This window comes from Apium graveolens, chromosome 3 (genome assembly GCF_009905375.1).
Source record: "Apium graveolens cultivar Ventura chromosome 3, ASM990537v1, whole genome shotgun sequence".
NCBI classification, from domain to species: Eukaryota; Viridiplantae; Streptophyta; class Magnoliopsida; order Apiales; family Apiaceae; genus Apium; species Apium graveolens.
The window spans coordinates 41,664,397-41,680,272 of NC_133649.1; the positions used below are offsets into that span (position 1 = coordinate 41,664,397).

Below are 15,876 nucleotides of genomic sequence, written 5' to 3' on the forward strand. Positions count from 1 at the left end.
GTACTGATGAGTCAAATCAGAATTTAACTTAAGTTCTGATAATAATGTGGGTGTTAATGTGAAAAGCTGTTACAAATAATTTAAATTCAAAAGCTGTTCAGTTTTGATTTTTTCATTTATGAATTCAAAATCTGATCAGTTTTGATTTTTTCATTAATGGAGCAGTTTAATTCAGACATTAAGTGTGTGGACAGTTTCATTTTTCCTCTCCTATAAATAGAGGCTAAACTGAATGAATACAATATACACTACATTCTGATCTCTTCTCTTCAACCTCTCTGCATTTCTCTCCCATAAGTCCTGAAGTGCTGATATTTTCCGGTGACTGAGGTGCTGGTCGAAGTGGAGGTTTTGTTGCTGCTGTTAACATAAACTCCGAGCTGTTTTATCCTGGTGGAGATATTGCGCACATCCCAAACGCAGCAGGTAGGGGGCAATAATCTCTTCAAGAGCAGCCAGGACTTCGAGCAAGGCCTGGTGACTCAGCTGTGATTATTTTCTTGGCATTTTGTATCTGTAAACCTTTATTTCAGTCACTGTTGAAAGCTATGGTTTCGGGTACATCTCTCTTTCTCTCTTCGTTATTTCAGTTACTGATTTTGTTTACCTGCATGTTTTGTTTTGTTAACTGTGGTCTTGGCCTAAACTTGTTAAATTCTTTATACACTTGCCTCTATGTTGCTATACTTGTTAGTGAGTTTCTCAACATTCTTGAAGAGATTATTGGTTATATAGAATTTAGCATAATGGTTAACGAAAGTGAGGTTATCGTTGGTGGTGGTAGCAGTCCGGGTGTAACTGCTGGGGCCATTGATTGGACCACCTATAGTTTCCCACAAGCTGTTGAACTAACCGGTTTACCGGAGAAATTCAACGGTGGCATTGGCTTTTCTCGCTGGCAGAAAAGGATGAAGTTGTGGTTGACTATAAAGGGTCTGTGGCCGGTTGTGGAATATGAGAAACCAGTAGTGGATCAAGAGAAGGCTGACACAGTTAAGGCTTTTGCGAAGTGGGCTGAGAAGGATGGAGTGGCTAGGGCGGCCATTCTGGCGGCACTAACAAACACTTTGTTTGATGTCTATTCTTCTGATGCCTACTCTGCAAAACTCTTATGGGAGAAGCTGGACCAGACACATAATACTGACTCACAAGGTCTAGAAAAGTATTCTGTGGCAAGGTTCCTCGAGTTCAAGCTGGTGGACAATAAGTCCATGACTGAGCAGGTGCATGAGTTCGAGATGATAGTGCATGCTTTGAAGGAGTCTGGAATGAATCTCCCGGAGAAGTTCAAGGTGATGAGTGTGATTGAAAAGCTCCCGAAGTCTTGGGAAGAGTTCTCTCTCTCCCTGAAAAGACAGAAAGGAGAGATCACCTGGACCAACCTTATGCTGGACATCTCGGTACAAGAACAACACAAGTCCAAACAGGGACATGTGATGCCAACTGAACACGGTACCTCGAAGGTAAACATAGCAACTGTAGGACAAAAGAGGAAGGCTTTTGCTAAGAAAGCTAATAGTAATAAACCTAAGAGTGACAAGGACAAGGCCAAGAAACCCAAGGCAAACAAACCATGCTGGTCTTGTGGGCAGGTTGGGCACTGGAGTAAGGACTGCCCTACGAAGAAAGCGAAGAAAACCGAGGTAGCACAAGCAAATGTTGTGCTTGGAACCGCAAGTGGGCCTGTAGTGAACATGGTTGTTGGTGAGGCTACGGCTTCTGAAACCAACGTTGACCGGTATGTATCCTACAACCCTGTGATATTTTCTACCTATCTGTCAAATGAATGGTTGATAGATACTGGAGCTAATGTACATATTTGTGCTGATATTAGTTTATTTGTATCTTATCAACAGAATCATAGCTTGACTGTGAAGATGGGGAATGCTAGTGTTGCTCAAGTACATGGAGTTGGAAACGTGGATCTGAAGTTCCCTTCAGGACGTATTCTATCTCTGACGAGAGTGCATCATGTTCCCAACATGCGTAGAAATATAATAAGTGGAAGCTGTTTAGTTTCTAGTGGTTTTGAAATTTCGTTTAAGTGTAATAAAGTAGTTCTTATTCACACTGGTACATTCTTTGGCAAGGGTTACTTGTCAAATGGTTTATTTGTTATTAATGTGGATCCCGTTTTGGGAAGTTTGAATAATAATGTTATTCCTACTGTTAATTGTATTGAATCCTCAAATATATGGCATGCTAGACTAGGTCATTTAAACTTTGGTGCTCTTAAGAACATGATGAACTTAGAGTTGATTCCAAAATATACCATAGAAAAGAATTCTAAATGTCAAGTATGTGTGTCTGCTAAACAGATAAGGAAACCTTTTCATAACGTTGTTAGGGATTCAGACTTGTTAGATTTAGTACACACTGATATTTGTGAATTTGGTGGTGTGTTGACCAAGGACCAGTTTAGATACTTCATTACTTTTATAGATGATAGTAGTAGATATTGTTATGTTTATTTACTTAGACATAAGGATGAAGCACTTAGTAAATTCATTATATATAAAACTGAAGTAGAAAAACAAACTAGTAAGTTACTAAAAAGATTGAGATCTGATAGAGGTGGTGAGTATACGAGTAATGCTTTTAATGAATTTTGTGCAAACAATGGTATAGTTCATGAAGTTACTCCACCATACACACCTGAGTCTAATGGGGTTGCTGAGCGAAAGAACAGAACATTTAAAGATATGATTAATAGTATGCTTATTAACTCTGGGTTGCCTAAATACATGTGGGGAGAGGCTCTAAATACGGCTTGCCATATTTTGAATAGAGTCCCTCTGAAACACATGGATAAAACACCCTTGGAGTTATGGAAAGGCAGGATGACTAGTCTTAAGTATCTTCGTGTGTGGGGGTGCCTTGCTAAGGTGCTTGTTCCTGAACACAAGAGAAAGAAACTAGGTCCAAAGACTGTTGACTGTATCTTTCTGGGCTATCTTGAAACCACTACAGCTATGAGATTTTTAGTGTTAAAATCTGACATAGATGGTATAGTGGCAAACACGATAGTTGAATTTCGAGATGCGACATTCTTTGAGGATGTCTACCCTATGAAGACTGGAATACCTGAAACGACTTCTGAGGAAGATCCTACTCACACATCAAGTTCTATTCCTGATCATGTGGAAAAGATGACAAATGTGGGGGCGGAACCTAGTAGTAGCTCTATTCCTAAGGAATTAGAGGAACCAAGGAGAAGTAAGCGTGCAAAAATAGTCAAGGATTTTGGAGGTGATTTCATCACTTACAATATCGAGGACGAACCTTTAACTTTCCGGCAAGCTATGGATTCTTCTGAGTCAAGGCACTGGAAGGGCGCTGTCAAGAGTGAAATTGACTCTATTGTTTCCAATGGAACATGGGAGTTGGTTGATCTCCCTCCTGGGTGTTCTACTATTGGGTGCAAATGGGTCTTTAAAAGGAAGTTGAATCCTGACGGCTCAATAGATAAGTACAAAGCTAGACTGGTAGCTAAGGGTTTTAAGCAAAAGGAAGGAATTGATTATTTTGATACATACTCTCCGGTTGCAAGAATGGTAACAATCCGAATGCTTATAGCATTGGCTTCAGTCCATGGTCTTATCATTCATCAGATGGATGTAAAGACAGCTTTTCTTCATGGTGAACTTGAGGAAGAGATTTATATGGATCAGCCTGATGGATTTGTTGCATCAGGCAATGAAAGGAAAGTATGTAAGTTGATCAAGTCCATCTATGGCTTGAAACAAGCTCCCAGAGATTGGCATAAAAAGTTTGATGAAACTATATTGCCTTTCAGTTATAAGATTAATGAAAGTGATAAGTGTGTCTACACTAAAGTTAAAGGTAATGAGTGTGTTATCTTGTGCCTATATGTGGATGATATTTTATTGTTTGGAACCAATATTGAGATTATTAACGAGACTAAAGAATTCTTGAAAAGGCATTTTGAAATGAAGGATATGGGTGAGGCAAGTGTGATTCTTGGAATCAAATTGATTCAGTCCACTGAAGGAATAACCTTGACTCAATCTCATTATATAGAGAAATCTATACTTGAGAAATATGGTTATTCACAGTGTAGAATCGCTAGTACACCTTATGATTCGAAAGTTGCCCTTGTCAAGAATACTTCAGGAGTGCCTGTGTCTCAGTTAAGGTATTCTCAGATTATTGGGAGCTTGCAGTATCTTGCTAACTGTACTAGACCAGATATTTCATATTCTGTGTCTAAATTGGCGAGATATACAAGCTGTCCAAACAGAACTCATTGGGATGCTCTTGATAGAGTACTTAGATATCTAAAAGGCACAATGTACCTTAGTTTACACTACAGGAGATTTCCTGGTGTGCTTGAAGGGTACAGTGATGCAAGTTGGATAGCTAAGAAGTCTGGTTCCAATGGAGTGACTGGATACGTGTTCACCTTGGCTGGTGGAGCAATATCCTGGAAGTCAAGTAGACAGACTATTGTTACTCGGTCTACTTTTGAGGCTGAGTTGTGTGCACTTGATGCCACAGGGACGGAGGCTGAATGGTTACATGGACTTATGTCTGCAATACCTGTAGTAAGCAGACCGCTTCCTGCTATTGCTATTCACTGTGATAGTCGAACAACTATCGACAAGATTAGCAGTAAAAAGCATAATGCTAAAACTAAGAGACACATCCAAGTTAGACTCAAGTCTATAAGGGGTTTAGTGACTGATAGGATCATAGCTATAGAGTTCATAGGAACTCAGAATAATATAGCTGATCCTCTTACTAAAGGACTGGAACCTGCAGTGGTCCTTAAGTCAAGGTTGGGGATGGGATTGTCAACCCATCATAATTCATCAACAGTGGGAACCCAATACACATGAGAGGAGATCCCTCGAAGTGTATTCAATGGGTAATAACAAGCTGTAAGGATGAGTTGGGAGTACCTTTGCTACATAGATGATACTATAGTATCTGAGTCTATCCCCTGTAAACCTAGAAGGTACTGACACTGCCAGAAAAGCAAGAGTGTTGAAACTCTGAATGGGATCAAGTCATTTGACGAGATAGAGGCAGTATATCTCTGGAGATGCCCAGCTAAGCGAATGTAATTGTGTGGTCGCAATTAGAGGATAGGGTTAATCCTTGAAGCATTCGACGAACAGGATCGAGACATGACCATTAATGTCTCAAAGCCGTAGATTGGCACCATAACCTTTGACTTGTCGTCGTCTATGGAATATGGTTATACTAAACGGATTAAGATTCAAGGTGAAACATTCCATCTGAGTCCGTTAGCCATTGAAGTAGAGGAATTAGGAGGGTTCAAACCCGGAAGGGTACCGACTCTGAAAAACAAGTCATGATGGGAAATTGATCACATTTCTGTATGGATTTGTGGGGGATTGTTAGAAAATTAGGATTTTAGAGCTTAATTTAATTATGTTCTTGATGTTAATCCTAAAATCTAATGATTGGAAATTGTTCAATGATATTTGAACTTAAATTTTCATGTATGGTTTTAAGAATTTTCTTAATGAAATCCATATGAAATGAGAGATGAAAGTAGCTTGGAAAAGCTTGGAAAATTTGAGAATGTTTGTCCCACATTGAAATAAATAAAGGGGGTTGTGTGCTTTATATGGTATTACCCACATGAGTAGTATACAACTACTAAGGTGTGTGATGGTCCATTGTGTTGTTGTGTGCTTCACGCGCACACACACACGCGCGCCCCGCCCCGCCACGCACCGGACCGGACCGGACCGGACCGGACCGGACCGGACCGGGTCGGGTCGGGTCGAAGGGCGATTTGGGCGAATGTCTCGGCGTCTCGCGTACGCGAGGCGACCTGGGCGAGGATTTTATTTATTTGAGAATTATTTTAATTCGAATTTATTTATCGGTGATTGGATTATTAGGCTGGGTTCTGAAATAGGCTAAATAGTCTAAATATATTGAACCTGCAAATAATCTGATCTGTAACAAGTTCTGATATAAGAATCAGAACTTAAGAACTGATGAATAAAATCAGAACTTAATAAGTTCTGATATCAGAATCAGAACTTAATAAGTTCTGATATCAGAATCAGAACTTAAGTACTGATGAGTCAAATCAGAATTTAACTTAAGTTCTGATAATAATGTGGGTGTTAATGTGAAAAGCTGTTACAAATAATTTAAATTCAAAAGCTGTTCAGTTTTGATTTTTTCATTTATGAATTCAAAATCTGATCAGTTTTGATTTTTTCATTAATGGAGCAGTTTAATTCAGACATTAAGTGTGTGGACAGTTTCATTTTTCCTCTCCTATAAATAGAGGCTAAACTGAATGAATACAATATACACTACATTCTGATCTCTTCTCTTCAACCTCTCTGCATTTCTCTCCCATAAGTCCTGAAGTGCTGATATTTTCCGGTGACTGAGGTGCTGGTCGAAGTGGAGGTTTTGTTGCTGCTGTTAACATAAACTCCGAGCTGTTTTATCCTGGTGGAGATATTGCGCACATCCCAAACGCAGCAGGTAGGGGGCAATAATCTCTTCAAGAGCAGCCAGGACTTCGAGCAAGGCCTGGTGACTCAGCTGTGATTATTTTCTTGGCATTTTGTATCTGTAAACCTTTATTTCAGTCACTGTTGAAAGCTATGGTTTCGGGTACATCTCTCTTTCTCTCTTCGTTATTTCAGTTACTGATTTTGTTTACCTGCATGTTTTGTTTTGTTAACTGTGGTCTTGGCCTAAACTTGTTAAATTCTTTATACACTTGCCTCTATGTTGCTATACTTGTTAGTGAGTTTCTCAACAATTACGACCACATGTCATTCTATTATTTTTATTATAAATTTATAATCATTATATATTTATATAAATATTTTAAAAATATAATATAACTTGATAAATAAAAATTTAAAATATTAATGGAAACCCGTGCATGGCACGAGATTTATGATAGTATTATATAATAGGATATGATAGAATAGGATAGAATATAATAAGTATAGATCGTAGCTAGGACAAAATTGTACATAATAACATACCTTTAAAAAAAATCAAAGAATAAATATTGAACAAGTCTAATTTTTTTAGTCTTTTTTGAGAACTATAGGTTTGATCTTGATACGCACGTTAGCATATGTCAAAGTACAAATTGTCGACAAACTGCTAATTCAATGTCTACGAGTTAAATGATAAGATGTGCTAAGAAAAACTGACATTTTGGATCAGATTGTAGGCGCCAAGTTTTTATACTGATAGTCAGCAGCAACTTCCTTTGCAATTTAAACCTTTCCACCGTATCAAGCAGGTCTACCCTATAAAAAGAAACATGGTCATTCTGAGTAATGCGCACCATCAAACCACGAATCTAAAATGAAGACCACAGTTATCTTACTTTCCTTCCTCCTCATTCCACTTCTAAACAGCCTCTTGATCGCATCCGCAGCAAATGATAAAGTCCTTGACATAGATGGACAGGAGCTCCGTACAGGCACAAATTACTACATATTGCCTGTTGTCCGAGGCAACGGTGGTGGACTCAAAATAAACAGTCAAGGAAACTACCAGTGTCCGCTAGGTGTTGTCCAAGAGGCGGATGAGGTCAATAGAGGTACTCCCATGATATTTTCACCAGTGAACCCAGATGAACAGATAGTACGAGAATCTTCGGATTTGAACGTAAAATTTTCGGGCCCAACATTCATCTGCTCTTACAAGAATAATGGGGAACCAACTGTGTGGAGGATTGATAGTGGAGATTCTGGTCAAACTTTCGTCTCACTTGGAGGATCTGTAGGGGATCCTGGCAGTAGTACAATAAGGAACTGGTTTAGAATTGAGAAACTTGAAGGTGGCAACAACTGGTACAAGTTTGTGTATTGTCCCGGGGTGTGCAACACTTGTAGACCTGTTTGCGGTGACCTTGGTATTGTAATTGAAAAGAGTGGAACTAGACGCTTGGCTTTGAATACTGTAAAATCTTTCCAAGTTTTCTTTAAGAAGGCCTAAGATTCTAATTAGGTATCACCACCTGGGTGCTTAATTTGCCTATTAAATAAATAACAAGATTGTTTGGAGTTTAATATCTTATAATCTTATATCACCTGTAAGAGCATCTCCAATAATTTGTTGCCTATAATGATTGGTTAAATAATTAAAATACTAATTATCTAAAATTTTACTTAACTTATAAGAGACTGTATTTCACCAGAGTTAACTATAATGATTGGCTATATTTTAAAAACAATATGTAATTATTATTTTTATTTATTATAAATAGAATATTTTATTTTAACATGCACTACAACAAATCTGGCCATTTACGACAGTTTTTTTGAACTGAAATCGTCGTAATTGAGTCATTTACGACGAAAAAAAATCGTCGTTTTTGGTCGAGTAGTAAGTTCGTTTTTTCGTCACAAGATAAAATTGCGTCGCAAGTTAGAAAGGAGGGACCCACATTCTCAATAAAATAATAAATCTACTTACGACGAAATATTCCGTCATAAGTTATCAACATACGACGAATAATAATGTCGTATGTTAGTTACTTACGACGAAGGAAACGTCGTATGTTTAATTGTGAGACCCACCTTCGTTAAAATAAAACAGAAATTTACGACGCAACTATACGTCGTAAATTAGTAACTTACGACGGAATATGTGATGAACAACCGTCGTAAGTTTGTTTTTCCAAAATAGCCAAATTCTGATTTTTCAGTTTCCAGCCATTTTTTAAATTCAATACAATGCCAAACAAAAAGCAATCAAAACTAGTGGAAGAACTCATATTATTTCACTATAATTGGAATAATATTCAAATATCATAAAGTACAAAAAAAATACATAAAAACATTAAAAGTACAGCTAACAAAGTCGTATTAAATTGAACAATACATGACAAAACTTAAGTAGAAGCCACTAACTAAATCCAACAAAATATAATGTCCTTGAGCCATTGGTTGTACATTGTTGCACACAATTCTTTATGTTACCCTCTTCTGCATGTACTCAACTTCCGCAAACAAAAGCTCAGTCTGCATTATTATGAAGAATAATTGTAAGAGGAAAAATGATTACTACAAAAATGTTATTCGCTTATCATTATCGAGCAAGAATGAAATGTCATTGTAGACTATACCTTCTTAGTTAAGTCCTTTCTCAAGTTTGGTTTCCAGGTTTTTCAGATCCTTAACATTCAGAGAGTTTATGGCTTCACCCATCATGTTCCTGTAAAATGACTCAACTTAATTAATTAAGCAGATTATATGCATATTAGCCTAGGTATACATATTATTAATTAAAAAATGTCACCTGTTGTCCTGTTGTCCTGTTGTCCTGCTGTATTTTGGTAATATCCCGACGTAATCTCGTGGCTTTTTGCTGGTAATACTGAGATTAATATCGTTCAATAAGAATTTGGCATTTCGAAACAAGTATAGTTAAGCTATGTGAGAATCAACGAGTGCCCTAAGTAAGGATACTTCAGGTACTTGGTTCAGAATTCGATTTTCTCCATCCATAAACTTGCTAAATTTATTTAGTACTTCACTTTCGAAAGATACTTAATGTATTTTAAACAGGTAAATACTCTATTAAGTTACAACAATCTCAAAGCATGGGAAAACGAAGAGTACTAAATACATTCTAAACACAAATTGACTCTGTTGTTCGAAGCAAAATCATAAAAATTACAAGGAGAGAAAGCGATCAAATTTACAAAAGTTCAGATTCTGCCTAAATTATTTAAGCACCAATCAATATAGCAGTATAAATTCGATTAGACTCTAGAATATTTCACAAGGTTTCCGAAACATCTTGAATCATGCAAAACGGATACTCGAAACTCAACTTATGATTTTTCTCGTGAATCTATACATAAGTGAAACTAAAAATCTGGCATGCATTACTTTATAGTTCTACTTTTGATTTCCCTAGTTGCAAACTGAAGTAAAATTAATTACAGGCATAAAAATGAAGAGGATTAAATATGTTTGCAATCAGAAGGCCCTCGCTGTCAGCGAACTCATATCAAAATAGAGGACATAGAACATAAGACTCCAAGGGATTTACAATCTGTCCAGAATTTTTGACACAGGTTTTTGACATACAAAACACAGGAAATTGCACAGTATCAAAGTACCAGATTATAGGGTGTTTCAAGAGGTTTTCAGAACATGTTTAAACTCAGAAAATGGACACTCGAAACTCAAGTTATGAATTTTGGAATTTAGGCCATTAATCCTGAAATATCAAATTCTGCACTGCACTTGTAAGCATTAGAAATATGAACACTTCCAGGAATCCAAATCAATACAAGTTAAGGTATTTACTTAGTGAGCCAACAAGTACACCTAGTAAGACTTGGTCTCCTGGTAAGTAACACTAATTTGGTTGCACTTATTTCTCGATTTTCATTCAAACCTTGTGAGACTCTGTTTAATATACTTTCTTTTAATCCGACTACTTATTAGAGACTTCCTTAAGTTTACCAGAAATATAATAATACACACATGAGTCCCCAATTTATCTAGGAGTTACAAAACAAAATACTGAAAAAGAAAAACCCTTCTATAAGATGACTCAATAATCTAAGCTACAAAAAAATATGATTGTGCAGTCCTTGTGCTTAAGTCACCACAAAAGCCATTTAACACAAGCTGAACTAAACAAGAGATAGAGTACAAAAATGACCAAAAAAGTTGCAAGAAAACCCACACAAAAAGTTGTACCTGAAGTACAGAGACAAAGTACTGGCCCTCCAGTTTCCCTGGCTCAGTTCCATCTACTTGGTATCTGCTTCTTTGCAAGAAATCAATGTCTGGTCTGGAACTTCAACAAAAACTTTCATCGATGTTTGTCTGCTTCCATAGCCGAATTGATTATTTTTCCTCAATCCTACTCCATCCTGCAGCCCATGAAGCTGCCCATTCTTAGTCTGGTTGGATGTTGGGCTTGCTATCCATTTCTGGGCATCATCCCATTTTAAAGGTGCTGTTTTGGAAAAAGGTGCAAGACCCGCTCTTTGTAGTCCTCGCTCTGCCTTCTGAAACTAAGTAAAAATCAAAAACGAGATTTATAAATCGAAGATTATAACTGTACAAAGCTATCTAGATTTCATTTAAGCAACAATTTAACTAAGTAAGCTCTCGGCAAACTTCCCCCAAATTAGATAGAACCCTAGCTTTTTAATATGTCAAGAAACTCCACCAAACTTTGATTCTCCAGTTGATGCTAACAAGAACAAAACTCACATCTGCCACATTACAATCCACACATTACAATTAAGCAAACTAAGTGAAAAAATACCGTTAATGCAGCCATGCCGCCCCATTGGAAGCCATAAAAACTGCAGAACCTTTAAAATTGAAACCCATTTGAAAAGGAAAACCCTAGATCGAAAAACCCCAATTTCAAAATCCCCAAACCGTAAAAGTTCTAAATCAAAGAAGTCCCAAATTAAAGAAGCCCTAAATAGAAGAGAATGAAAGTCTCGTAACAAAGAGATAGAGGGGGGGAGAGAGAGAGACCTGAACGAGATAGGTACCGCCAGCGAGAGCAGCGGTGCCCCAAATAGCGGCGGATTGGACATCAGTGGGTCGGATTAGCTTGATGAGCCTGGATTTGGATGGTGATACACTGTATATTTTTTTTTGGTTTGCTAAGCTTTTAGTTTTGATGGAAACCCAAACCCTACAAATGAATTATTGTGATTTGCGATTGGGAATAATACCAGGATATTTCAACTGATGGCTTTTAACATGGGTCGGGTTAACTTAGATGGGTCCGACCATTTTAGCATTTTGTATTTTTTGGTCTAATAATAAATTTTCATTTTTCACCCAAAAATAAATTGTTTTTGTTCTTTTATCACTTTATCATATTTTTTTGTCTATTCTTCTTTTTTTTTTGCTAAGCTTTAGTTCGTCTTTGCAAAAAAAAAAAGAGATTTATGTTTTTTTAGTCAAAGGCGGGGTATTTTCTTTGGAAAAAATCAGAAAAAGTGGTCCATTTGTCGGTTGAATCATTATAAAAATTATTCAAAAAAAGATATTAGGAAAAATTAGATGTTACTTTTTTAATATATAAATATTTTACAAATTATTAGGAAATAATTTTTTATTTAATTTCACGTTAAAATTTTAATATAAATATTAAACTTACGACGAAATGTTCAAATCGTCGCAATTTCAAATGATCTAACCATATGGATGTCAATAGATATATATATTAGTGATATAACCAAAATTTCATATCAAAATAATTTTATTTGGTTTGACATTTTAACAGTCAAACGTCAGTTTGACTAGGACGGCTAACTAGTGTTTATTTCTGAATTTGTGGTTCAATTATTTTAAAAATATTTTTCATCGATCCAACCGGATGGATGTCAATATATATATATATATATATATATATTAGTGATATAACCAAAATTTCGTATCAAAATAATTTTATTTAGTTTGACATTTTAACAGTCAAACATCAGTTTGACTAGGACGGCTAACTAGTGTTTAGTTCTGAATTTGTGGTTTGATTATTTTAAAAATATTTTTCATCGATCCAACCGTATGGATGTCAATAGATATATATATTAGTGATATAACCGAAATTTTATATCAAAATAATTTTATTTGGTTTGACATTTTAACAGTTAAGCATTTGCTTGACTCGTACAGCTAACTAGTATTGAATCCTGAATTAGTCTTACGATTATTTCAAAAATATTTTTCAATGATCTAACCGTATGGATGTCAATAGATATATATTAGTGATATAACCAAAATTTCATATCAAAATATTTTTATTTGGTTTGACATTTTAACAGTCAAGCAACAGTTTATATAGTACAACTAACTAGTGTTTAATCTTGAATTAGTGTTTCGACTATTTTAAAAATATTTTTCAACGATCCAACCGGATGGATGTCAATAGATATATATATTAGTGATATAACCAAAATTTCATATCAAAATATTTTTATTTGGTTTGACATTTTAACAGTCAAGTAACAGTTTGAATAGTACAGCTAACTAGTGTTAAATCTTGAATTAGTGTTTCGACTATTTTAAAAATATTTTTCAACGATCCAACCGGATGGATGTCAATAGATATATATATTAGTGATATAACCAAAATTTTATATCAAAATAATTTTATTTGATTTGACATTTTAACAGTCAAACATCAGTTTGACTAAGACGGCTAAATAGTGTTTAGTTCTGAATTTGTGGTTCGATTATTTTAAAATATTTTTAAACGATCTAACCGTATGGATGTCAATAGATATAAATATTGGTGATATAACCAAATTTCATATCAAAATAATTTTATTTTGTTTGATATTTTAACAGTCAAACATCAGTTTGACTAGGACGGCTAACTAGTGTTTATTTCTGAATTTGTGGTTCGATTATTTTAAAAATATTTTTCATCGATCAAACCGGATGGATGTCAATAGATATACATATTATTGATATAACCAAAATTTCAAATCAAAATAATTTTATTTGGTTTGACATTTTAACAGTCAAACATCAGTTTGATTAGGACAACTAACTAGTGTTTAGTTCCGAATTTGTGGTTTGATTATTTTAAAAATATTTTTCATCGATCCAACCGTATGGATGTCAATAGATATATATATTAGTGATATAAACGAAATTTCATATCAAAATAATTTTATTTGGTTTGACATTTTAACAGTCAAGCATTTGTTTGACTAATACATCTAACTAGTGTTGAATCCTGAATTAGTGTTACAATTATTTTAAAAATATTTTTCAACAATCTAACTGTATGGATATCAATAGATATATATATTAATGATATAACCAAAATTTCATATCAAAATAGTTTTATTTGGTTTGACATTTTAAGAGTCAAACATCAGTTTGACTAGGACAACTAACTAGTTTTTAGTTCTGAATTTGTGGTTCGATTATTTTAAAAATATTTTTCATCGATTCAACCGCATGGATGACAATATATACACATATATATATATATATATATATTAGTGATATGATCAATGTTTTATATTAAATTATTTTAGCAAAAAATTTAATTTTTTTCTGAAATTCTTGAAATGTCACCCAAAAAAAAAAATGCTGATATTAATATGGTTAGATCATGAAATAATATTTTTTAAAAATTGAAATTATCAAAATTCGTGTGCTAATTTACGACGGAATCCGTCCTAAATTTTTATCTGTAAAATTTTAGAACAGTCAAATTTACCGACCAAATTTTGGAAAAAAGTTAAATTTTCCTCTTTGATAACTTACGACGAATTTTAATTTCCGTCGTAAATTGGATGTTCCAATATTTTCCGTCACAATATTTCGTCGTAAAATTTAGATGAAAACATTTTTTTTATTTAATTTCAAGTTAAATTTTAATAAAAATATTTAACTTACGACGAAATTTTCAAATCGTCGCAATTTCAAATGATTTTAATTTTCCCACCAATTTTTTTGGAAAAAAGTTAAATTTCCCTCTTTGATAACTTACGACGAATTTTAATTTCCGTCGTAAATTTGACGATCCGATTTTTTCCGTCGCAAATATTCCGTTGCAAATTTAGATAAAATATTTTTTTATTCAATTTCAATTTAAAATTTTAATAAAAATAATTAACTTACGACGAAATATTTAAATCGTCGCAACATCAAATTATTTTCACTTTTGTTTAATCGTGTCGTGCATAATTTTATTAATAAAATACTAAACTTACGACGGTTTTGTGTTTCGTCGTAAATAATTACGACGTTTTACTTTTTTTCGTCGTAAGTTGGGCGCGCATTTTTTTCCGTCGTAAGTTGGTCGTCGTAATTGGCCTATTTTGTTGTAGTGATGATAACAAAATGATTTGACATACTGCTACAAGTCTTCAGAGGTTCAACAAATATGACCAACATCACTAACAGGTTGGAGTGTATACTATTTTTAAATAATCTCTATAATAATAATTATGATATATTACATGAATTTTTGGTTAACAGGTTGGACCATCGAAAATGCTACAACAACTAGTCTTGTTTTGTTGATTGTCTTCTAAGCATACATTCATTTTATTATTATTTTAAAAATATATCCTATATATAATTAGTATAAGACACTTAATACGATAGGCTTGGTCGTCAAGATTCATAAGATTATTTAAAACCTAAAATTAAAATATATAAAGTGTTAATGTGTGTCCTTTTGGGGTCCCATGTTATAATGCAGGTACTCGTAAAGCCCGTATCTCTCATATTTAATATATTTAACTTGTTAATTGCTATTCGGCGAGTGTTTCCCCTCACCATCCTATAACACTCAAAAAATCTGGAAAATCTTTCCGATTTTTCTTTAAGAAGACCTAAGATTTTGATACAGCATCGACATTAATGTGATTTGTTTTCATATTAAATAAGTAACAATTCACTCTATAAAATTATATCGCCTAGGTTGCTAGCCAAACTTTCTTATAGAATGGTATTGACGATTAATGCTTTATATTTATATACACTTATCAATTTATTTGACCTTTTGAAAAAAGTTAAAAAAAAATTATCATTTATTTTGTTGAGGGAGGATAAGTTCGATCTTCAATAATAAATTAGTATATGCCTCGTCAAAATTTCCAAACAATTGCACGTAATATGCATATATGTTGTAAGAAGAACTGACATTTTAGATTATATTGTAGGCGCCAAGTTTCTACACGGAAGCAATTTCCTTGCACAATTGAGACTTTTCAACATCAGGCCCGAAGTGAAGGAAAAACAAAGGCTAATATTCACGAAAACTCTCAAACGAGAAACTCCGAAATATCTTAAATTTATAAAGTAAACCTCAAATTCACGAAAAAAAATCTTGAATTCACAAGAAAGTAGGAAAAAAACTCTTAGGGGTCTA

At 34.5% G+C, this 15,876-nt stretch overlaps 1 protein-coding gene and 1 long non-coding RNA gene across 3 annotated transcripts; one reads left to right on the top strand and one right to left on the bottom strand.

Moving 5' to 3' along the window:
* The first annotated feature begins 7,347 nt into the window (after positions 1-7,347).
* LOC141714164 (miraculin-like) lies at positions 7,348-7,983 on the top strand. Its single transcript, XM_074517698.1, has one exon. It carries the CDS (start codon positions 7,348-7,350, stop codon positions 7,981-7,983), a length of 636 nt encoding a protein of 211 aa, XP_074373799.1.
* A 765-nt stretch (positions 7,984-8,748) lies between these two features.
* Positions 8,749-11,703, bottom strand: LOC141712188 (uncharacterized). Of its 2 annotated transcripts, none has more exons than XR_012571548.1 (5): positions 11,505-11,703; positions 10,707-11,230; positions 9,289-9,366; positions 9,116-9,204; positions 8,749-9,011 (listed from the first exon to the last, which is right to left on the bottom strand). It is a non-coding gene; the product is annotated as an uncharacterized LOC141712188 (long non-coding RNA). The 2 variants fall into 2 exon arrangements; XR_012571549.1 differs by having other exon boundaries at positions 10,707-11,026; positions 11,505-11,702.
* Between the last annotated feature and the right edge of the window lie 4,173 nt (positions 11,704-15,876).

Excerpts from the sequence above, each read along its gene's own strand:
- LOC141714164 (XM_074517698.1), top strand. The coding sequence starts at position 7,348 with ATGAAGACCACAGTTATCTTACTTTCCTTCCTCCTCATTCCACTTCTA.